This window comes from Callionymus lyra, chromosome 19 (genome assembly GCF_982586985.1).
Source record: "Callionymus lyra chromosome 19, fCalLyr1.hap1.1, whole genome shotgun sequence".
NCBI classification, from domain to species: Eukaryota; Metazoa; Chordata; class Actinopteri; order Syngnathiformes; family Callionymidae; genus Callionymus; species Callionymus lyra.
Window position 1 is genome coordinate 19,196,741 of NC_141836.1, and position 26,382 is coordinate 19,223,122.

The 26,382-nt window shown below is 39.0% G+C and overlaps 1 protein-coding gene across 7 annotated transcripts in view; it reads right to left on the reverse strand.

Moving 5' to 3' along the window:
* camta1a (calmodulin binding transcription activator 1a) overlaps nt 1-26,382 on the reverse strand; it is a 316,283-nt gene that overhangs the window by 119,737 nt on the left and 170,164 nt on the right. For all 7 annotated transcript variants that reach the window (XM_087782474.1, XM_087782475.1, XM_087782473.1 and 4 more), the window contains one exon: nt 25,192-25,327. In XM_087782474.1, the coding sequence (XP_087638600.1) occupies nt 25,192-25,327 (136 nt within the window). The remainder of the gene's footprint in view (nt 1-25,191; nt 25,328-26,382) is intronic.

Genomic DNA, 26,382 nt, shown 5'->3' on the forward strand with positions numbered 1-26,382 from the left:
GCCACATCTCCCCGGGCTCCCCCGCTGTGACTGACGTCCACCTTCTGTTCTCACGTCAGGGGTAAAAATGGCCCACTATCTGACCCATTTAATGACTCTTTCTGCGTCTTGAACCCAACGGCTCTTGAAGGAGGGTAAAGGTTGGGCGTGTGCCGTTATGCTGAATGTAAATCTGCATTTTTACAGTTACTTCTCTTGACTTCTTAGCAAAAAGACATTTACAACCTTATTAGCAGCAGGACGCAAAGAAGCAACTTCAGGTGAAAATATATACAAATAAAACATAAGGTTTTCCCCTTTTAAATGAAAAATCAACCAATAATAATGTAGTTTAAAATAGTTTAATAATTTTATATGATTATATTTTTTATGATATCACAGTTTTCTAACAAAAAATAAACTAATAACATTTTTTTAACATTTAAAAACATGTCACAAGAGAAAATAATGATATTCATTTGCTTTTGTGACAAATGTTATTATACCTAAACAGTCGCTGATAATGATTTCCAATTATCATCTTTCTTTTGATTGTATTTGTTTTATTATTCAAGATCAGTTTGATTTGTTTATTGACATTTAAATGCTCTATTTTAGTTGCACTTTTAATATAATGGTAGAATAACTAAATTCCCTCTCTTCTGTTATTAATTGGTTTCTTTTTAATTCTAATTTTCCCTACAGCTGTTAAAAGTTATCTTGAAAACTATGGATTCAGCCTTAACTATATCATTTTGTTTCAATTACTTTAATTTCACTCCCTCGAATGTATGTTATATTCATGCTTTTTACATAGAAAATGACACTATTATTAAAAAAAAACATTATCCAATATAAGGAACATATATTTAATAATAAAATAATAATAATAAGGCTTAACAACATCTATATGTGAATTCTAATGAACTCTACTTTTACGTGTTTTGACAGTCTTGGTTGTCACAATATCTAAATTTCTGTAGTACATTTTCAATATATATAATGTATATTCGAAATATATACTTTAAAAGGCCAAGACACATAAGACAAACACAGGAGTCCCAGAAATCAGGGAAAAGCTTGCACAAATAAGAACATCTTAAGATGTTTCTTGAAAGAGTCAGTATGTGAAATTACCCTAATATTAATATTAAACAGTAAGTAATAATTGTAATAGTAATAATAACTTAAGTCATTTTGTGAAATACAAGGTTTAACCCTTATGCGGGTCAAACAAATGTGTTTACCATAACCACACCCACTATGCTGTGATTGGTCAAGCATCAAGTTTTGTCACCGCGCACCGTCCCGGAAGTGTCCACCTCCGAGGGAAGGATGCCAAACCCTCAGCTATAACAAATTTATTTTTGAAATCGCTACGACAAGAGCAAAAACCTGAGGGCAAAATGGCAACTTCCCAGATGAACAAGTCACCTTTTTGACAGAGAAACCCATGGCGTGGCGGATATCCTCGCTCTCAATTATTCGACACCCCACACGGTGAGCTAATGTGCTGATCAAAAAACACAGCCAAGGTTATTAAAGAGCGATTGGATTTGGACTAAAGCGTCAAATCCACTGATGAGCTGTTCAGGCAGGAGGACAGTGCAAGGGTCATATTGCAGGAGGGAGACTGTGGAGACGAGACAGGGGAGGGAGAGAGACACGGAGTGGCGAAAAGCGGAATGTTGTGGAACACCTTGACAGGCAGATATCTTGCTATGCAGAAGATCCACCTCGGGGGACGTCTGGCTAATTTCCTGTGAAAACAGCAGACAAGTGAAGCAGGAGACAGCGGGTGGAAGTATAACAGGGAGCAGGGAGGAGGCAAACTATTTTCAGTTCCTCGAAATGTTTCATCAGAATCTGGTTGGCTCCAAGTACCGGTTTGGGCCTTTGGGCAGAAAGTCGGGGGATATAAAGTCTATGATGGAGAACCGTCACTGTCTGAGAAACAGAGGTGGTGACGCTCAATTATTATGCTAGATAACCTCCTCTTATAGCAGAGACTGAACACGTAACGAGATGTGCCGAGTGCCGCATCAAGATTAGGAGACAATCAACACGCCCTGGGACATATTAAGAAATGATCAGTTTATCCTGAAAGGGAAATATTTGTTGCCACTGGCACGGCATGTTTGATATATGGCTATTGCAAATTAGCCATGAGGGCCAGTGTGGCATTAATTGATATTCCAATCATCTGCATGATAAAACATTACACAGTCTATGTCTTACTACCCTTGTTCCTGGAGATTACACACATTGTTTCTATCCTCCTGAGTAGCTTTTTCTTTGCATTGTGATACTTTCTTTTTTAAAAAGAAATAAGGGTCATTTTAATGGTCACCACACGTGTCATCTATGGCAGGAATCTCAGCAAAAGACTTCTACAGCAGCTTCAAAAGTTGAAATATTCTAGTCAAATAAAAAAAAAAGCTGCATATGGCATCGACATTTGACAGCACAAGTAGAAACTCAGTCATAGTAAGTAAGTAAGTGATTCTTATTTGTATAGCGCTTTTCTAGACCAGGGTCACAAAGCGCTTAAACAATCAAAACAACATTCAATAAAATATATATTTTAAAGATCAAGATAAAACTGATAATACAAATACAGTCTTAACTTAATATTACATTATTTTGCTTTCATGGCAATTTGAAAAAGTACTGTAATACAGAAAGTGATAGTGGTACAGAAACACCTTGTACTTCTTGACAAAGTATAGATGTTACACTAATGAGACCCAACACAAGTAAAAAAATCAACAACTCACTATTTGAGCAACAAAAGTGTCAAAACACCAACACAGGGGATGTTTGCCTCGAGTAAAGGGAGGAATAATAAAAAAAGGAAAATAGACTGTAAAAGGTAAAAAAGAAAACCAACAAAGAACAAAAAAAAAAGAGGTCAGAGAGTGAAAACCGGGGTTTTTTCTCCGAAAGGTCAGGCTGATTGTCTCTGCTCAAATATGCTGGCCTTTTCAAAATTATCTCTGCAAAGGGGATATTTTTCCACAGTCCCGACATCATGAATCATGGAGGCATCTATAGTTCATCCCTAGAAGTGAAGCTCCTCCGCTCCCTGAGAGCCTTCCTCTCGCTCCTCACGGCGGCAGCGAGCTGACATCTTTAGTAATTATGTAATTAACACCATGGCAGGCCTCATTTCAGATATAGTATGTTATAATTGCATTTAGTCATTCATTAGTCAGGCTAAACATTTGATGTGCTGTGCGCAGGTGCAGACGGGGCCAAAAGGCTACTTGTTTTTTGTTTTTTTTAAACGTGATTGCAGTGACAGTATCTTGATTGGTTTCTGCTTGTATTGCTGACAGGGTGGCTTTTGGTAATTCACCAATAATTGCCTTCATTCTCTGATACAATAAAAAAGTCATTGGTCTGCTCAAAGACAAACCAACACCACACTTCTTGTGCCTGCTACGCTCAGACTGGGCTTTTCTGATGTCGAACTTTGAGGTGGCAGATAATGACTTTTTTTCTGCTGCATCAAGACAAAAAAGGTCATTTCTGTCTTGTGCCTGTTTTTACTAAAACATTAACACAATAAAAAGTGAAAATAAAGTGAATACAATTGTGATGTTTGTGTTTCATGCTATTCTGTTTTTTTTTTGTCATTTATTTTCCACAGCTCAGTCTGTCCCAGCTACTTCGGGCGACAGGCAGGTGACACACTGAACAGTTATTTATTAGCTCCTGTATGTTTTTCGACTGTGAGAGGAAATCGTATTTTTTTTATACATATTTGAAAATTAAAGCATTGAACTATCGCCCTTAAATTAATTTGATCTGTATAATGAAATACTTTTTTTAGCATTTGAAATTGATTAGCTTAATGTGACAATGGGTGGCTGTGCCAGTTCAGAATCGACACAAAGATGGTATGAGCAATCTCTGTCAGCTTCTTCTGCAACACATAGCGACAAATCCCAATCCATTCATGGATCCAGATGGTAATTTGGATACATATACTTTTGTAAATTCCTGACATGTTAAGGATTATTTATACTTTTAATTGGCAACATAGAGAATGTAAAGGTGGCTTCAAGACCATCAAAACCATATTTCACTTGGTCATGGCTCAGCTGTGACCCAACGATGTTGCGACTCAGGCCAATAGTCTATTTGGTTGCGGACACACTAGATCCGTCTTGCTTCATGCAATGATTCTGTCAATTAATCTCACTCTGCAGTGAAGGCCAAATGCTTAACTAGGCAGACTTGGAGCTGCCACCGGCTGGACGTTTTACTAGGCTTCCCTTCAACAGCTAATTCATCAGGCCTGTTGCCCCCACATGTGTTGACACCAACACTGAAACTAGTCATTTCCATAAACTTCTTCAGTTATTCTGACTCTTCTGTCTCCCATCTTCTCCTCAGATATATCTGTTGTGGCCTGCCCGGAAGATATTTCCAGGTTTGATCAATGAGTAAAAATAGTTATTTTCTTTATTGAGAAATGACATCTTGAATCCATCAAACTCTGGCAGCCACTTCAGTATCAATCGAACGCACGTTGGATTAGCCTGTAGAAGGTCAAAGTCGTCCGAGTTTCTCGGCTTGTTTCCTTTGTCACCAGCAGGTGCTGCTGTGAAATAAGAAGAGGCATCGACTAAACCAAGTGTGACATGTGAGGCAGCTTTTCTGCAGACACATACGGGTGCTGTATAAGTAGTGGTGTGCCCGTGTAACCATGCATGCAAGAGGTTTCTCCTTAGGAATTTACCATATTCACCAATAAACATTTGACTAATGTAAAAAAATGCAGCTTTTTTCACTACATTTTTCCGTAAATTAAGCTAAACTAATTTTCTTTTGTTATAAGTAAGTAGGTAAGTATTGGTTTATTTGTAAAGCACCTTTCTAGACCAGGGTCACAAAGCACTTTAACAATCAAAAACAATACACAGTTAAAATATATACTTTAAAAGGCCAAGACACATAAGAAAAGCCCCAGAAAATCAGTGAAAAGCCTGCACAAATAAGAATGTCTTAAGATGTTTCTTGAAGGAGTCAGTAAACTCCATGAATAGATCTGAAAATAAGAACCAGTGTTTTAAAATTGATCCTGAAAGAAACTGGCAGTCAGTAAAGAGTTTTAAGGATCGGGGCAATGTGAGTTCTTCTACTAGAGTAGAGTATCTCGCTGTTTTGTATTAACTGCAGGCGAGACAGTGGTCAGACATAACAACTTACATCAGTACATTTTTTTGCTTCTGGAAAATTTCTGCCACGTTATCAACCAGCTTGTTGCAGATATCTCCATTTTGCTCAATACTATCTTTTAAAAATATCCAACAAATGTGTTATCAAGAGGTAAGGCTAGTAGTAGCATAGCCAGATGTTAATATAATAAGTTTAAGTTAATTGAGATCAACATTTTCTTCTGTGCTGGCAGTAGAGGACTCTGGCTCAGTCGAATGCTACCATGTCCTCACATTGTTTCCTTGCTCACTGAACCACCATGAGTCCAACCTTTGTATGCAAATTCCTGGTCTGGAAACAAATGCGAAGAGCTGGAAAAATACGATTACGTCTATAATGTGATAATATAATGTCATGATATCCTCTTGGCTTCTTTACAAAGAGAATGAAATGGGATCCTTCTTTTGTAAATATATTCTGAAACTTCATTTTATTTTCTCTCGAACTAAAGATGGGTATAAGTTTTTTTTTTTACAGCAGTGTTTATTGTGAGGGCATTTTTTTTTCACTGTAAGCCTGTAACAGACCCTGGATTCAAAATTATTGGACGTACAAGTTATCTTCTTGATTGACATTTTTTATTCATTTGACGTTATTATTCCTATATTTGGTATTAAAATATACATCGTTTTTTGTCCACAATGCTGCAAAACACAACAAAAAAAGAAAAGTTTGACGGTGTGGAAGTTTTTTTTTTGTTGAGCAAAACCTTTCATTTCTTCACTTTAAGCATTTAACCAAACTTGTGCCTTAAGTTTGACACTTGTGGACAATCCTTATTTGGCTGTTTGTATTAGTATTCTATTATTTAAGACATCTTTTTGACCAACAACAATACGAAGCATTTTTCAATGTGTTGCCCTGAATATTAAAGTCATTTCCTTGGTAGTATTGGAAAACGACTTGGTGCTATTGGAAAGAAATATGGAGCTACTTGAGCAAAGCACATTCACTAAGCACTTTGCTCTGTGTAAAAAGGACACTTTAACACAGACTGCAGGGTTGGAGCCTGACATTCAATAAAGAAAAGAAATTACGTTGTCAGGTGAACAACTACAAAAGTGCCTGAACCGAGGGGGATGCACAAATGGACACTTAGCATCCCAGCAACTCTTACGGGCCACATTGGCAGATATCACTATAGGTTACTCCACTTTGAAAGCAATTTCTGCAAACTATACTACCTTTAAAAAATATACTTTACTTTATCTTGTTTACTACAGAAATCTGACGTTTGACTCTTTTTCAGCTGTGTTGCTCCAGCCCCTGCATATGGTAATTTGTAAGTTTCCATGACCTTGAGTTAGAGTTTTTCTCAGGGGTGTCGGACCCACTAATTCATCAGAGACAGACCATTAGCTGGCCATCCAGGCAAACAAATACACAATGGTAGAGTAAAGAAACTTCTGGAGGAAACAGGAGCAGCCTCCATCCCATGATATCATTAGTTACTGCCTTTCAAAACTGCTGAATTGGGACACTTACCTGACTTGCCCCATTTTTTGCAACACAAGAGCCAAGATGTTGATGAATGGTTGGGAGAAACTGTCACTTCCAAGAAACCAGGAGAATAGCGATGAGGACGGACCCGAGCCAAACTCTTTAACCCTAGGGACTATCGTAGAAATACCACCGTTCGTAAAGATGAGCTGACATAATTGTGACTTTTAATATTCTTTGTCAGCAAAAATGGACGATATTTCATTAGCTATGAATTTGACATACATAACTTGTATTGCCTTTTTTTTTTTCAGTGAGAAACATTTGATAGTATTGTTGCTCTGCTTATACTAAGACAAGTGCAGTAATTTTGCAACACAAAATACGCAGGATATACTGCAAATTTGTTTATGCAAACATGTACGTTTTGTGTCACAGTCGTTTACAATGTCCATAGTGACAAACTAGTAAAATACTTCTCTAAATGTATATTTACAACGGAGACTAGCGGCTGCAAATGGGTCGCATTTGGACAAACCTGTCCTTAAGCAACCTTTTTACCTTCATCATTCAAAATAATACGTTTATTTTTTAAAAGTTGGATTCATTTGCTGTTATTACTATTATATCTCTGTGTTAGAATTCTCACATTTTAGGCATGTGACAATATATCTTTGGATAACATAGATTCTATACATCTCATCGACAATTTGCAAGCTTTAGATGTGAGAAATTCATGTTGACTTCTACTATCAGTCCAGAATATTAGTTTTTAATGGACTTCATTGCTATAGTTGTGCACTTCTGAAACGTTGGCAGCAGAAACAAGAGCGATGGATTTCGGAAAAATAGTCGGCCAGTTTTAAGTCAGTAAGCAACCTTCTGAGAAACTCTTTGAATGATTAGCGAACAAGGGTTGGCGTATATCAATCGAACAGTTTCAAAACAATTTCAGAGATGGCCTCACAGCTGCCATGAGCGGTCATTGGAAGTGAACGGCCTCATACATCTCGATGCCGAGTGAGATAGGATGGTAATTACTCCGATGCAAGACGTAGACTCCATCTTGTAAGCAGCAATGATTGACAGCCTCAATAAGATACTTTTGTGCCCCCCCCCCCTCCAGCGCCCTACGTTTACCTCGCCCCTGCAAAGAACGGTCAAACCGATTGTCTGGTGCCCCCTCAGGCGGGGCATGGGTGACACCCCTTCTCTGATAACGCTGCCCATCACATCCATCATGCCACCCTTCTAATCCCATGAGGGGGCACAACCGAGGGAATCTAATCAGGCGGTCTAATTGAGGAGCATGGCTGGCCAATACCCAGGCTTGGAGGATGGCTCTGCCTGCACAGGCTGGGGGGATGTCAATAACTTTCTACGGGTGTCGATTCATCAGACCTCCTTAATGCCATTAGCCCTGCGAGAAGCAGTTCACCCCTCAATCCTTTTCTGCTCCCCCTTACCATGATACACTAATGCACTCAAACTTTTTTTCTCATTTGTTTTCTCTTGCCTTCTCCTCCACCCACTGGCTCTATAAATATCTCCCACTTTCACTGCTTAAAATGATAAACAAGACCAGAGGACACTGTTGCTGTTCATGCATTCAGGAACCTCTTAGACTGCTCAGACCAGACCTGGGCCCATTTTTTTCCCTAAATGATTCATTAATGTTTCAATTATTTGAATCATTTGTTTAAATTCTTGCTTTTATAACTTTATGACTTTTCTCTTTTTGCTTCCTATGATTTGTGCTTATTATTTGACCTCATAATAATGATCATAATACTACCATTTTTAAATGAACTACTTGTAATACAAAGGTGACCCAAAAAATCTTCCTTTTTTTATACTTTCAATAGTAAAATGGAACTTTGTCTCTAATATCAGATTAAAAAATTATATCTTACATAAGTTATAATTATTTTATTATGTTTGAGATAATGACAATTTTAAGATTGTCTTCCTTCATTCTACAGCATATGTTCCATCAGGCCATCAGGTGGAGAACAGAATATTTCCACTGTCGGTTTGTAAGGGGCGTCATAAACATAATCAATTTTGCTCCCTGCCACAAGAAAAGCACAAAACTAAATGTATTCCATCTCAAACATAAGCTGTAGAATGTTGAAGAAAAGTCTAAAGATTGTTATGATGAATAGTTATAACTAAAGTTGCATTCAATTCTTAAAGATGATGATGAAATTAGACGTATTGAAAATTGGGCCATTTTTGGGGGGTCAACCTAGATATTTATATGTTTAGTCCATATTTGAGATATGATATATACTTTATAGCATCAGCTAAAAACTTATTTTCACACTGTCCTGGTCAGATTTTGTTGATTTAGATTTACATATCTGTCCTTACTCAAATATTATGTCCTGGATTAATATTAGCTTGTTAGCTCCTCTCAATCATCCCATTTAATAATGTGTATCAAATAGGAAATAAAATTGCCCACCGCAAAGTAGCCTCAGTCATATGGACAATCAACAATGAAAAAAACCTTTAATCCCAGTTTACTCTGCTGTGTATTTAAAGTCATTTTTTTCTAGAGGTGATGACGGACAAGGAAATGTGGAGCAAAATATATGTACTGCTGAGAATCTTTGCTCAGCTGATGGGTCTGGTGTGTAGCACAAGGCACCTAATCTTCTATCGAGACAAGGTATTGTTTTGTACACAGGAGCATCCCTGATGGTTTCTTTCTGAAAACCGTGGCCTCAGACAGAGCCTGTCCCAGCTGATTCAGTCAGATTCAAACTGATATGGAGAAAGAAAAAAAAAAGAAAAAATCCCATCAACCTTTCTTTCACTTTTCAAAACCCCTCAACAAGCAGCCACTTAAATTTCCCATATCATAATGTTCCTGGATCTTTTGTTACGTCCATGGCATCTCGATAACAGTTGGAGTTGAGGAGGCAACATAGGGGGCTTAATATAGTGTAACCTTTCCTCTTCCTTTAGTGTCCTAATCACAAGCTCCCCCTCTGCACCAATATGTTCCATCAAACGCTCTCCAACAACATGTGGCGTATATTCCAGCTGTTTATTAAACAAAGCCAGAGGTTTCTCGGAGCAGACGATGCAGTCGATTACTCCACAATTACCTGGGTAATTATGCAAAGAAGGGACGTGAAGAAACTTCGCAGAAGGATGAGGCAGACCTTGGCAGAGGTGGACCCGTGTTGGCAATTGTAGGGGGTTCATGATGGCAAGCGATTGAGACCTTGAGGCGACAGCGCCAGAAAAGTGTGCGGAGTAAAGGACATAGTGTCCCCACACCTGCCAAACATATTCACCGACACAAACATAAACAACCACAAATTGCCCTTGAAGACACACTTTCAGCCCCAACGCAGGGTCCCCATTGATTTTTTTTATTATTTTTTTAATTAAGATTACACACTTGGACGTTAGAGAGCTCCAAGCTGGAGGGAAAATAAAAAACAGGTAGCGCAGTGTGATGGTTCCATATGTTCAGGAGTAAATGTACTGACTTCGGTCATGTGATACAAACAACTATATTTTTCAAAGACGTACTTCTTTTTTTCCTTAGCACTAACAATGAGTGCTGCTACGCAATCACCCATGTGTACTGCTTTACACGCCGTCATCGTGACCGGCCTGACAAGCAGGCTTGACGTGTGCGTGTCTTTGGGTAAATTGAACCTCACTGTGGCTATTCTGAAACAAAAAATGTCAGATAGAAGCCGAGGGCTTAGTATATTCCCTGACATGGGAGCTCTATGCATCCAGATCGAAAATATCTTCGCTGGTAAGAAATTGCAAATTGCTTAGTGTCAACTCGTCACTTCAGGAGGATTGTTGATGTGTATAATACGGGCTTCTCCCATTGGATTCAAGCTTCTCTTAACCACCTCCAAACATCTTCATGGTAAATACAAGGCTCTTAGATATGATGCTGAGGCGGAGCCTCTTCGGTTTACAGATTATTATTCTTAGGAGATGGACTGACTGATCCAAGTTAGCAGGGTGTCAGATGAACTAGAAAATCACTGACGCGGTGCACACCTTTGTAAAGGGCCTAATTTTACAAGATTTAATAAAAAAAACAATGATTGTAGAGTTTGTGTAACTTTAGGAGTTCAACCAAGGCGTTGGAAATGTGAGGGGCGATTATGGAAAAACACAAAAATATAGTAAGAAAAAGTCCCATAAAATATTTTTGATCAGGATGATATTAAATAATAACAATTAAAATATCCCAGAAATTATTTATTTATTAACAATTTTTTATGTAATATCACTATTATCTCTTGAGGGCCCAAGAAATACATTGTCTGGTTTAACCGCTCCAGCAACTGTTGGTTCTGTTGCATTCTGTAAAGTCTGTAGAGTCTGTAAAACTTCAAGCAAAGGCTTAGCAAATTATTTGTATCTTAATTTAATCATTTATTATGAATGGAATTAACACACTAAATATGATGCAATGGAAGTATTTTCAACTCTGGTTTGTCACAGAGAAAAGTCAGCGATAGAAAAATGAGGTTTCGATTTGGCCTAAATAACTTTGAAAACTGCCATAAGAGATTTATATAAACGGAGAGAAACATATTTGTCCTTGACACTTTTTTTTTGTTTTTCTGTCTGGAAACACATGCCTATTCTGCGTTAGTAAAGATGGGCATGAGGGAATTACCTCACAGCTCCGTATCTCAAATCTGTAGGATTAAGCTCCATTAAACATGGAGCGCTGCTGAGCTTTATCTTGGGATTTCGCTCCAAGACAGAGCGCGGCGCACCACGAGGAGGAGCTAACAGGGAGAAGTAGCAATGAAATGTCCTTCACCTTCATCGACCAGGCGATATCTAAAGAGGTGGGATAAGAGAAATGATTTGCCTGGTCCTAAACACAATAGTTTGAGGGGGAGTCTAGCTTCACTCATTACGCATACGGAAAAGCAGAATATTAAACAACAAACGATATGTCTGACACATGTTTTTAACTGAACCTAAACTCTTGCTACAGTTGTGTTCAAAATGGAAGCACAACAGGTTGAAAATTATTGTTTATATCTGTGTATATTGCACACGGCTCGATTCTAAATCAAAATATAAGAAACAACCGGTCTCACTTTTTCCACTTCAGCACAAAAAATCATTTTATGTTTTTGCAAAATTCCTTTTTTGTTCTCAAACCACTGACAATAAACATTTTCTGATCCATTTTTATTTACTCTATGGAATATAAAGAAAATGTATGGGCTGTTCAAATATATCTTATTGTTGGGCTTTTCTTCACAAACTTTTTGATTTAGCTTTTTTTTTTTTTAACTATAAAAATAGTTGATATTCTACAAAAGCGGCACAGAGATGAAAAATAAATCCATGGATCAGAGTGTGGTGATGACATGTCCACTGTTTGAATGCTTTCATTACATGAATTGTTGATGTGAATGTCAATATCAGGTCTCAGGCCGGCTCGTCGATGAGTGTTACCCATAAGTACATCGTCCAACTTGTGCTGTGTTTGAGCATTAAATATACAGGCAGAGAAAAAAGGAGCATGCTGGGAGTTGGTGTGGTCCAGTGATGAACACCTCCTGTGTCCTGCCTTCATCCCGTTTCTCTCTCGCTTTCGCTCTTCGCCCTCCTCTGGGCTGTTATTGATCTGATCTCCTCCTCTCAACTGTAGCCATGATTCATGTTGTTTCGAGCGGCCCTCACTCACCACACACAGACACAGCCCAGTCACAGCCTCTGCTATCTGTCCGTCCATCTGTCTCTGCCTTTTCTTCTCCTCTCTGCCCTTCGGGCGAGTCAACATGCCATCCACATAGCGAGTCAAAGTTAGCTCGCTGTATGTGTCGAGCTTAAGCCTAAAATGTTTGTTCTGTTGCAAACTCAGATGTTGTTCTTAATATATAAATAAAGGGGGGAGGGTCGTCAGAGGTCATCCACTTTCCTATTAATGTCATCTTATTGTGAAAATCATTACCGTGGTAAAAACATTGTTTTGGTGTTTTGGTGATATTACTAAAGTGGCATTTGAGTGTTGGTCTTAAAAAGGAAAGTGAGACGCACAACAATTATAGAAATCATTTCAAAGTTGTGTTGCCATCATATAGATCAGGGGTGTCGCACTCAATTACACAAGGGGCTGAAAACTGTCAAGGTCACGGTCTGAACAAAATGTAGGTCAAGTATGACGGTGATATTTTCTTCCTTGAGGTACGATTTACTTAACCATCACTGTTTTTGTCTTACAACGACAAAATAAATTCCTTTTCCTTCAACATCACTTTTACTATCGCTTGTAGTCTCAGTATAATCTGCCCCTTATATCTTAAGTAAAACACTGGCATCTTCTTAGATTATGATATCCATGTGAAAAATAAAATACTTTGATTTTGAGAGATAAATAATTGAGTGACAGATAAATAATTGTACTGTTCCATCAAGTTGAGTTAACATGTGCCTACTACTACTTTTTATAAAATTTGAATTGTCTTTTTTTTGCTGTGAAATATAACTGATGTTCTAGGGCAGTGGTCCCCAACATTTTCCAACTCAGCGCCCACTTTTAAGTCTCAAAAACTTTTGCGGCCCACCTCTGACCTCATAAATACGAAGGCATTAGAATGCATTTACTTGTCACATGTATTATACTCGAAGGAAAAACAATATAATATAATGAAAATAATACCATGAAAATGTTTAATATCATTTTAAACTTAACAATTTTAACATATAAGTAAGTAAGTAAGTAAGTCATTTTTATTTGTATAGTGCTTTTCCAGACCAGGGTCACAAAGCGCTTAAACAATCAAAGCAATATTCAATAAAGTATAAACTTTAAAGATCAAGATAAAACTGATAACACAACAGGAGTTCCAGAAAATCAAGGAAAAGCCTGAACAAATAAAAACGTCTTAAGATGTTTCTTGAAGGAGTCAGTAGACTCATGTGTATTTTTTTACTTTTATATAATAATAATAATTATACTTTAATAATAATTATAATAATCACATCCACCCTCCCACAAAAAAATTTAGAAACGATTTTGCGGCCCACTTGCAATACCTTTCGCGGCCTACCAGGGGGCTGCGGCCCACAGGTTGGAAATCAATGTTTTAGGGTTTTTATAATTGTATGGCATTAGCAAAATTTGTGTTGTTAAAAGGTGACGTCATCAAAACCTTGACTTGTTGGTTTTAACTGTTTTCTAACAGTGATCCAATCTTTCCCATTTCCACCAAATCCAGAAGATGCTTTTGAATGACTCATTAATATCCGGCTGTAGACGACAATAATGTAGGGCAGGCATGTTGGCGTGTGTGCCCCTCGCCCCCTCACCCCCTCCCCGCCCCCAACTCTATTTTAAAAACACATAACATTCCCCCTTTTTTTTTTATTCCGGCCTGATTTCTTAAAAGAGCGCCAGTCTATTCATTTTCCAGAGAGCGCGTGAGGGAAAAACAAGAAAGCCAGAGAAAGCGAGACAGAGGAGGAGAGTCAGCGAGAGAGACAGCGATGTGTTTAGGCCTCGCAGCAGCAGGGGCACATAAAAGCCCGGCTTCAGCCAAGCTCTTGCTCCAATGTGTAGAAATTAATTGAGTGAAAAAAATCTGCTGTTTAAGGTTGAAGTGGGTTATGGGAGGCAGTGTAACAATTGTTTTCTGTTTGCCAGAGGCTATATATCGTTCATTCCGGCTTTCTCTCTCCTCTCGGCTGGCTGCTCCCCTCCCTTTGCTCCCAACTCCCATACCATCCATCCACCTTCTAAGCTTCTCTGGCCCGTTCTACTCCTTCCCGCTCTTATTTTTCATAGTCCGAGTCAGTTTTATGGCTCCCATTGCCATCTATTACACAGGAATTCTTTTTGTATCTGAACATTATCTCCCTGCAATATCAGACGTGCTTCTAAAATGAGAAGAGATTGAAAAACGGTTACATTTGCTTATATCTACATACATTAGAAGCGCTTAGAGATGAAGACGCCAACAATACGTAGTCTATAATAATAAAAACGTGTATCGATTCATTACTTGCAGACATTGACAGGACCGGTGTCACAACACAAAGCCGAACAAGCTTAGCATCCCCTTAGGCTCCGATGGATGACTCACTCCCTCGACGTACGAATGTGGCGGAGAAATCTACATTAGTCTGTCACATTCTCATTTCCATTTCAAAATGCATCATCAAACCGCTCCAACAGGCAGAGAAACGGCCTCGAAAATGAAGAGTAAAAATGACAAAGATTTAAAGGAGGGTAATAGACGATCCTAAGGAAAGCCATAATCGCGACACGTTGGGTTTGTTCTACTCGCTCAGTTGTTACTGTTGACATTGAAGTAATGTTGTTGATGCTCAACTTAAAGACACGACGATCAAATAGTATGAGGGGATGAATGTGGACGCGAATGTAGAGAAGGTTGAACAGTTGGACGCCAGCTCAAATATGTTAGTGGTGGTTGGGAGTACTCTTGGGAGATGACATACATTTTTACTTCAGACAACAGTATTTCACTGACTTGGGTCACTGGAGGATGCGGCCGCGACATATCTGACGGGATGAGTGGGCGTTCAGTGCCACAAAATATTATGTCACATTAAAGTTGCACTTCATAACAGATGACCTTCACTTAAAGTACAGCTGAATATTAAATTATACATTGTACTATACGGTATATACATTTTATATCAATCATAGGTTCACACAAGACACTTTTTTCTATATATGGAGCCACATGTTTTTTTTTAGGAAACGATTTATACCAATATCCTCAGACCTCTTGCCCACTGATGTAAGGAAATATAATAAAATATATAGTCAGTGAAATTCTGTACTGTTTTGCACTTTACTACCGCTTATTGTTGTATTACTATACACTCTACTGTGCATATTGTTATAATCTTTTATTATGATGGCTTTATTATAGCGTACTATTATTTTTATTATATTTATATTATTGTATTTTTGTATTGTGCACCGTATATTTTACCTAATATATATTGATATTTAATCATAATTAAGAAACTTTTAGAATGCTTTTCTACTGTGGAATTTTAACTCTTGTAAAGAATTTTCATCCCACAATAACCTTGATAACTAAGAATAGAAACCCACAACAAGACCTCCATCTTTGATGCTGTACTTCCTGGAGCCTAGAGCAGAAGGGTTAAACGTGTTTCCTGTATTAAACTGCTCTTTAAGACTCTTTCATGTGAAATATCTTTCAATATCACTGTGAGGGAACCACAGTTGCTCACTCTCTATAATGCTATACAAACACTCACACATTCTCTTTGAACTCCACAGCTACACTCATTATGCCTCTTTGAAAAGTGAGTGTTGGAGCATTGCTACACTTTTATTTTGCAGTTATTAAATGTAACAGAGAAGCAGATTACATCTAAACCCCTGTGTTGCTGCTTAATAATATATAGGCAGTGCGCACAACCAGCAAAATGAAAGCAAAAGGAAGATGAATGTGGTTGAAGAAGCCAGCGTTTTGAGTTTTAATAAATCCATCTTAACTCAAATGTCAATATATAAACAATGTTTTGCAGACGAAGCAAAAAAAATAAAAATACTCATTGGAATTGTGAGCGCGTATTATTTTGAAAAGGGAATATGATATTAGGCCACGGACTCGGAGCATTTGGCCTTCTCTGACAGCTCTGGTCTAAAAGACCGGAGCGTCCAGTCCTACAAAAAAAAAACCTTCAAAAGTAGGAACCAGACAATGTGCTAGAACATTAAGAGAAAACTTCCATGCTTCACGCTCGTCTTCCCTGCAGAACCCGCCCGATATTAACATTGGAGTAAGCAAGTTTCTCAGAAGCAGATGGAAGTAGATAAAAAGGAATGGGGGGCTAAAGGGAGTGAGATGAAGATAGATGGAGATAAAATGAAATTCAGCATAAAGCCTATACCAAAGAGACTTTAGAGGCATTCCACACAATATATGATAAATGTAGGGTGATTTTAATACGAGGCATCTTTTTTATTTCATATCTGACAAGAAGGTGCAGAGTGCATCTTCTTCTGTCTTCTTGCTCAAATTACTTAACAGGGATGAAGAAGTTTAAATGACATTGTCAGGAAATGTTGATAGACAAGTGTTTTAAATGACCATCTGGATGCACAATGCATTTGAAGAGTTGTTACTTACTGTGGTACATAAATTAATGCTTAACAAGGATTTCAGAAACACTCCTGAAATTGACCACTATTTAAGTTATTCTATTAAGTTTAAGTTAAATTATTTAGACATGGGAAATTGTATTGTTATTTGACTTTCATACCAAGTTGGTTATTTATTATTAATATTTAGCTGAACAATTGCGTTGTAACAAATGATCTTATTATAAAAATGAAAAACTGTGAAAACATGAAATAAACCTCATCGCCCCCATTCATGTGTGGGAATAGTGGAAAATTCTAACCAGATAAAAACACAACAAAAAGCAGCCTTTCTCAGTACATGCAGGTTTTCTCCATCCCTTTTCACCCTAATTTACATTTCTGCTCGTGGATTTGACAGAAATAAATCATAAAGCCCATATCTGGACCATATATTCGTTCATTATTTTGTTTGTGGGGAATTTTGTTTGTTTGTTGAAATCGTTGAAATCCAAACACAAAACACAGATCGGATGGGCTGTACACCTTGACCCAGAGAAAACATGGGATATCACACATATGCTCAACTATTAACCTTTGAAACAGTCAAATTTTTCTATTTTATGTTTTTTATCTAGTACCTCCAAAAAAGAAAATTCATAATAATAGGCAGATGGCGTGTTCGTACGTTCACACTGTCCTTGTGTAGGTTTACTCCCAGTTTTCTTCCATAATCCTAAAACATACAGGGGTTAAAAGTGTGTGTGACCTTCTGATGACATGTTCAGCGGTTCTACGCTATTTCAAAGCCTCTAACCCAAAGTAGCTGGGATATACTCCACTCCCCTGTGACACCCCTAAGGGAATCAGTGGCAGGAAATGAGTGACAATTGAAACTATGTTGCTGAATATATTCAATAATTCGGTCAAGCTACTGCTTTGTGACAACGCTCAATATGAGGCAAGCCAATTATTTAACACTTTTATCACCGTTAAGCTATTTTATACATCAGACATGTAGTTTGAAACCATCTAAAAATAAACCCCTTTAGTCCAGCGGCAGGATAGAAGCAGTGATAGCAGGGGTCAGCGTGCAGGCAAACTGGGGCTTAACTGCTGCTGTGTTATCCAGCAATTGAACAAGTGAGAAAGGAAAACTAATTACATTGAGCTTCAAGGAAAACCATGGGTGGAATGGCCTTTTTCACTGATGGGCTGAGACGTTCATGTGGGAAGGCTTTGATTTAGTTGCTATTAACAACATAACAACCCATGTAAGCATTTTGCTGCAGAGAAAGAAGTGATGTTATCATGGTAACCATTCGTTCAGAAATCAAATTAATGATTACTACTACACTGTCGGTCAATGGTGTTTTTTTATTTTTTTATTTGACTTTTTCTAACCTTAAAAGTGTTACTTGGCAGAGGAATGTTTTGCTTTCCAGTCATTTTGGTTTCAGATGGAACTTACTCAGCTATAGGATGTTCTTCAAATGACCTTGCAAAACTGTCACAAACTCAAAAGTGACGTGTGAAGCCAGAGGAAGTGTGCGGAAATAATAATTATGGTCTTTCGAGAAATATTGTTGGCTTTAATCCACATCCCTCCACTTCACATTTGAAAACACCTTGGAATCCTAATAAGAACAGGCTTATCTCACCTTTTTATTGAGCACATTCACTGGACGTGTATCTCTTAAGACTCAGAATTTACTTTATTTTCTTTTTAATTACATGTTTTTGTACTGCCATCCAATTCATCAACGGCTAATTAATGGTATTTAAACAGTCATTTCAACAACCTTTTCAAGAAAGATATCACACGTCCTTGTAAATTCCCCTTTTTTGCTCCTCGCCAGAGTGAAAAGCTAGGGCAACCAACACATGCCTCCAGAGGATTATAATCATTTGGGTTTAAATGAACTCACATAGGCAAAAATGTAAATAATGGCTTGCCAGAGGACGTATATTTTTACTGTTAAATGGAGAAGTTAGATGCTGAAGGTCGTCTGCTACTGAGAGCCATTGCAGTATAGCATCTAGTACGCAGCCACGAGCATCCACTCCATTACAACATTAGCAACTAATGTTTTGACATTTGTCTTCATTATTATCAATGAACAGAGGCGATTGAGCCACCAGCATGCTCCATTACCTTCCTTCATTGCACAGTTGCACAGTTGAAATCACACATTAGGGCGGATCCAACATCAGATGACAAGTTACAGGGGCCAGGGACACATCAGCTGATTATTTAGGGGGAGGAGGGTCGCATAGTGAGTTGGAGGGAATGTTGTGTTTTAGCTAAGGCTGATGAGATTCAAGAAAAAAGGCCCTTAAGTGTGTGAAGTGAGGGTAATCAGGGCCGGTGGAGGGTTGGGGGGGTGGAGGTGGGAGCCTGGGTTGCAGACACAGAGGAGAAAAGCCCACTATAGGAAGAGAAGCTCATTTCAATCGGTATAATTAGCCTGTGGTAATGAAATAAGTCAGAGGCACCGCCACCTTCACTTAAGAGAAAATCGATCCACGTTTGAGGGAGTTTATTAAAGCTTGGGAATAATGGGAAGATCGGGTTGAAGAGGGGAGGAGGAGAGGAGAAGTTGGTAGTTGAGTTCACATGAACAGTAGCAGCAAGGTAAGGGGCTGACAAGAAACAGAAGAAAGTTCACTTTGCGTTTACTAAAAGCAGATGTTTCTAAAATCTGTGAAGCAGAGTTACGATTCTTCGTAGCTCCTACAACATTAAAGCAATATTGATTAATCAAAATTAAAATGAGCTAACTTTTAATAATGAAAACTGCTTTTTCTCTGCGTCATCTTTTGAAGGGTTAACTTTAAAAACAACATCCGAAAAAAATTATATTGGTCGTATCAAAGAATGGAGCTGGCGCTTGTGGAACTAAAGTCTTTATTTAAGAAATGACTGATGTATTATCAATTTAAATAATATTATGGCAGAAAGAAATGCTTGTGTTGTTTAGAAAGAAGCTTAAAAAACAGCACGGTTTGTGTTTTACCATTAAATGGTCACTTCAGGACCACGGACAGCTCCCTTAGGACGCATGTTCTCTTTCCTCCAGGTCTTGGTCATTCAGAAGGTTCCAAAGCAACTTATTTTCCGACCAGTTATTGACCAGAAACTGAAGAAGGCTCTTGGAGGTTCATTTTTGAGAAGGTCTGATCAAAACTCGACACAGTCCTGTTGCCTCGATTTGAAACCTTCTGGAAGGAGGGAAAGTCCCCATGTTCTCTGGAGGAACTTTAAGTTGGCCCCTATTAAGTGGGGATCATGTAAAACTTTATTTTTGTATTTAAGTCTCTCACAGGCAGTTACTCTCGGGTACAGAGGGTCCTGGCGTCCCGGGGCCTGATCAACCCTGACTGGATCACCTGGGCGAGACCCGAAACACCCCTTGAAGCCAGGATACAACAATGATGATGTATGCAGCAAGAGTGTTGCTAGAACTCTCCAGCAGAAGCCACAAAAAAAGGCTGGTTGATGCCGCCACAGAAGTTCCAAGCATTGTCACGAACCACATTTAAGCACCCGTGTCTTATCAGGGAAGAGCGGCTGTTTATATTAACTTTCACTCATAACTTCTTTAAGGGAAGTTGTAAAGAAGTGTGGATGAGGTGGACTTTCTAAATGGCTTCCAATGCATTTTAATTCCTCCTTAAAAGTTAGTATGCTGACATTTAACCAGCACGCAGGACTTTTATTCCACTTTAAATACCTGAAGATATATGTCAGCGTCCGCACTGGTGCAAAGTTGAGTCCGGCGATGGAGAAAACAGAAGCAGATGTTATCAATTCCCTTGCAAATCGTGTTTTTTAATTATAAATAATGATGAATTAATCATTTTAATTAGTAAAAAAAGTGCATTTGCAAACAGCAAGTACAAACAGTAGATTGAGTCTTAAGCCAGAATATTATTATGTTTTGTACTTTTGAAGTTACAGAGTAAAAGTTTAGGTCTCTGCTATTTCAGATAAAGAAGCCAGGGGATGCTAGAGCTTTAGCAGACTGAGCGGGTGAAAGTAGCGACATCACTCTGGGGGGGAAAAGTCTATCAAAACTGGTGCCTCGCAGATTTACAGCCACTCTATATTCTCCTGGAAGTTGCTGAAAATATCCTGATGGAAGTTTTCAAAGCTGCTGTTGTACAATTTGAGGGGGGCTGGAAAAAAAAGGGTGTGGTGTGAGAAAGTCACTGATGGACATCTCTCCGGTGCCCCAAATGCATGCTGGGTGATGGGGTGCTGCTTGCTCATTTATCCAGCCGTCTGGCCAACTCACCTGGAGTGATGGGAGAGACGTCAGGAAGGCAGGCTGCTATTTCACGGCCTGTTAAGCGCTAATGCCGCAACATGCCCTGCGCTCCAATTTTAGGGAACAGGGAGCATTACCACCCAACTCAAGGTTCCGTCCGTCTGGACTGTGGACTAGTAGGTTAGTGACGGGATGAGAGGGAAGAAAGAAAGAAGAAAGGGGGGGAGCAAAGCAGGACCGATGAACATTTACAGTTAAAACTGAAAAAGAAAAAAGTCCAGGGGAAAGAAAAAAAAAGAAGGGGAGCAGACTTCTGGTTTAGCACGGGTTGCTGATCTTGAAACGCAAAGCGGACAGGACAGCAGCAGCACATGCAGACATCTAGTCTCGCCATGCAAGGCTGCCTCCTGCAGGCCCCAGAAGGCCCCGCTGTCTCAAAGCCGTTCTCTCCAGACACAGAGCATAACCTGCCTGAACCACCCACAACATTTGCCCTCTCTGTGCACAAAACCAGGCCCGTGTAATAACCACAGAACCTCTATTAAGCACTGGACCCCGGGGGAAGCTAGAATGGTGAAACACAGAAAGACTGCTGACAGGATGGCACCTAGAAGGGATATTTACTTCGGCTGTTATGCATCAAGGCCGCACAATATTAAATATACATAACAAATCGGAGTTAATTATTTTACTATTAACACAGTAAAGAACACTTCTCCTCTTTGTATGTGTTGGCCGCTACTTCAAAGAGAATGTTTTACTACACTGCTTAAAATCACCTACATACCCCGAGTTCCGCTAATGAATTCATTTTTCTCATATTAACAAAAAAAACCGGTAATCATTTGAAAAAAAGCATTATGTTAATAGAGACTCTTGCTCACCTACTTCTCCCTACACGAATCAAAAGCTACATTTTTCATCTCAGTTTCTAACAGAATGCAACATAGTATCCTGTCGCACTGTGCATCATTGATCAGAGCATGCAAAGCTTTATCATTTACATGAAGAAAAAAAAGGTCTAGTTGAAAGCAACCGATGTATTCGGGAGGAGAAAACTGTAGCAGGAGGAGAAAAGCTTCTAAACTGCACCAATTCACTTAATTATTCCATCTCCACTTCCTTCAGACGCTACATGCTGTTACAGACCAATTACAAGATTCCCAACCCAAACAAGCAGCAGGTGGTGATTTAGTAAACATGCATGTGGATTCATGGTGTTCAACCTATTTTAAACCAGAATGTGTCTGCAAACATCACCTTCCGCTGGCTGCTCAGCAATTAGTTCGGCTAAATTAGACATTGTGATATCATCATTAAACCGCCGCTTCTGGTCATCTGTCGATCAATGTTTGTCTTCTTTGTGTTTTCTTATAGTAACATGGAGGTCAAATGGTCTCGCTGTGTTTGTGGAGGTTTACTCTGGGTACTCCAGTTTCCTCTCATTGCCCGGAAAGATGTTAATTGAGAACTCTAAGATTATTTGCTGCATTCTTGTGTGTATGTGTTAGAATGTGACCCTTGCTCACTCAAAAACAAACAGAATTTGCAGATAATCGATCCTTCTCTCAGTAGTGAAAAGTCATCATTTTCATATGATCTTCTAACCTCTGAAAGAATTATAAACATAACATAATATAATGTCATTTTTTACTGGCCTGCCTTTCCTTCTTGTATCACTGTAAACATGATAAACTAGATTTTTTTGTTTCTGAAGAGAAAATTTAAGCTCATTGACAGATTAAGATTCCTCAAAATGAGACATTATCTTCCATAGATCGGTGCTACCCTAGAAAAGTTAAAACAAAATCTATGTCAGGAGGTGCAGACTTTGTTTTCCAGGAGCTCAAACCCAACCTCTCCATCGCACATGGTATGTGCAGCACAATGCACATGACACAAAGTCAATGCTGAGTCTTTTATTTCCGTTGAGTCTTCACCAGCCATTGACCTTTTTTTTTTTTCCCAGGGTCAAAGATGTTCCAATATTTCACCGCTCTATTGTTTAGAGGACACCGAGGAAGAATTAGGGGATGGGGCTGCACAGATGTGAAGAGCTGATCCTAATGAAAAACATCTGTGTTTATGGAGCAGGCAACAGCATTAATGCACTAAACTAGGACAGCGAGAGACGTGCATTAGAAATTCAACTGGATGTTCCCACCTGTGCTTCATTGGGACTATATGACAATATATACTGTATAACTTCAGGTGCGAACTATTAACATTTGTTAACTTATTTTTAGCAGGGTTGAAAGACAGGATGCAAAACTCTGCATGGAAGTGCACATGAACTAAAACTCATACTGAATGATGAAACATAAAGCATTGGACATGATGCTAGGTGTCCGTAATCATACAAAAATCTTAAGCATATCACCATTTGCATAACGTTATAAAAACGTAGAAAGATGAAAGCGGATGAGGCAAGCCTTCCAGAGATGATAACAATCTGGCCAGAGCGAATGCAAATAGTCTAAATGTAGATCGGAACATTTGTTAGGATCTTCCCGGTGAGCGAGATCGAATCAGACAGCTAATTAATCTCTCCTGCAGTTCTGCAAATGAACATTTTGTTTGTCTAGACCGTCTTATGAGATCACATGAAGTGATGTGTTACACCGTATTTGCTATTCTAAGCATCATATTAGCGGCTCGTGTCTCCAGCGGTGAGTTTCCCGTCCAGAACTTTTTTCTGCGCGACGACAAATTCAGTCATCAAAGTTTTCCTGGAAGCAGCTCGAGCGGCGTAATTTTAAATCAAAGCTATTACGTCCATGTTTGAGAGTTACATATTGGTGAATAAGCAAGAAATCATGCAGGGAAGATGTCATATTTTAAATTCCATCTGGGGACACGATCACATGAAGCTCAATCCCAAATACATTTGAGGGATTATTGGAATCAGATTAGCTACACATTACCATTACAGATGAGGATTTAACAAAAGCAATTAAGATGGAATTTACTAAAAATAGTAGAGTGATGCTATGTTATACATATTTCTAGAATTCACTTTCCAAGATCAATCTCTTAATATGATGATAAATGAACATTATTTTATCATAAAAAATATTTTTTAGAAAAAAAAGAAAAATCATCAATTCATGTTTTACCGCTGATTCCCTTATCATGGTCCCAATCCCAGTTAATTCAAAAAAGATCCAGGACACGCCGAAGAGTCTCGTAGCTGGACTAAGAAGGCCTCAAACTGGGCTACAAACGGTGTACTCAAGGTCCACAGATGGCCACCAGGGCCCCATTTTGAACAAGCCTGACTGAGATAGAGGAATATTTTCAACAACTAAGGAAGAAAATAAGTTCCCACATCTCCAACATGTTATCAGACCCGTGCAGGACCAGATATAACGCTCTTTTTTAGAGATATCTAGTGGAGTACAGAGAGTAGAGCCCCCGGTGAGAGACGATGCCCGAGCTTTGTCTTTGTCAGCCTGTGTGACACAAACAACACAGCCCCCTGAGGTGTGTGTTTTCTGTTCATGAGCATGAACTGTGTGCATGCTTGTAGACGCGGGGAAGGCGACCCAAATCTCGCACCCGCAGACTTCGACTTCGTCTCGAAAACTTCAGCAGCCAAACACTTAACAGAACAACACAGAGCAAAACTTCAGAGCCATTGAAAGCAACAAGAAAACAAAGAAGACGGGTGTGTGTGAGTGTGTGTTGCTGCTGATAAATCAACCGGCCTGCCAAAGTTGCTCTGCAGCGACCCCACGGTCAAGCAGAGCGGCGCAGAGAGAGGCCAGGAATAGATACAATTGAGCACATTATTGCAGCGGTTGGTATAAGGCGGTGACTAAGAGTGAGGTGAGGGAGTGCTAGCTTTACACCGCTGCTTTGAACAAGAAAGATTAATGTAGGCTCTCTGGAGCAAAGGCAACATCCAGAGCCTTAATAAGGTACAAACAATCGGTTCCACTCCACCGGCTTCCAGGGAAAACTATTGTTGTGCTGCATTGTTTCCCGGTGAGGCCCCGTGGAGACGCCACAATATGACCGTCTCCATTACAGCCGGGGGAGAGCTCACTGTAGACGAATGTTTGGTTTATGTCAGGGAAGCGCTTCTAACTCGCCCCTCCCCACCTAAATCACCTCGATCCCAAACACCCGCCCCCCTCACAAACACCCTTGAAAATCCAAACAAGGACTCACCTCAACACCCTGCACTTTCAACTTCATGTGATCCTCCCGCGTGGTCTTCCCGTCTTTCCTCTTCTTCCAGCAGTAGCCATCCTTTCTGTACTTCACCTTCTTCCTATTGTACAATATCATCGACCCATTCTGCGGCCTGGATCCACAGAGAAGGGAGGCAGGGTGTGGAGGGGGAGGGAAGAGATAAAAATACATTTTTAGGAAAAGCAACAGCACAGCTCAGGGACTCATTTGAGAGATGTACAAGGAGGCCAGACACGAGTCTGCTTAAAATGCACCGGTGACTTTGATGGCACGATTACTTTATGGTGTGTTCAGCCTTGAGGTGAGCAATTTGACAACGAACAAGGCACCTTTCAGCATACATTTTCAAACCATCACTGGACATGAAGAGTGTGTTGCAAGTGATACTCCCAGAGTGCATTACTCCAAGTCCAGATCTTGCTCACCCTTCGTATATATCAAAGTTCTGAGCTTTACTCCATCCTCAGATCTGTAAAGAAGACTTGTGTCCTTCATCAACTACAAATATGATGAGATAGTGTCGTTTACAAACAGTCACCATGCTGTCTATGAGATCCTCAATATAGTAAAACAATTATGATGCAAAATAGTTTGAGTTGATTTCTCTGACATTAAGAAAAGCGATGAGTAAAAGTCCATTATTGTCCAACTTGTGTGGTGTGTTCAATAATGAAGGAATAAGGAAAAACATTGGTACACTGATATATTGCGTCCTCTTTTTTTATTTTATTTTATTTTTTTACCAATATTGTATCTATTTTCATTTTTTTTAATTGTATATTTTTTTTTTGGCTTTTAAATCGGATTTTATTTTATATACGTCATTCCTGTTTTATTTTTCAATAAACTGGGTGTAACATAAAATAAATTGGCTAAATACTCACAGCTGTTGTTTGTTTTTTGTGTTAAGTTAATGGGATACATTTTTGTGTTAAATGAGTGTAATTAAATGTCTGTCCACTAGATGGCAGCAGTCATTACAGCCTCCACAGCTAAACAATTAACTCCTGCGAGATCCTGGCGATGGCTGAGGACGAGAGGATACTATCGACTCTGGCAGCTTTTATAGCTGATTTTTGGTCATATTTCGGTTTCAACTCGAAGGAAAACATGAATCATGTGGTCTGTAAATTCTTCAACAGCAGAGCCAAGTATTGTGCAATAAAA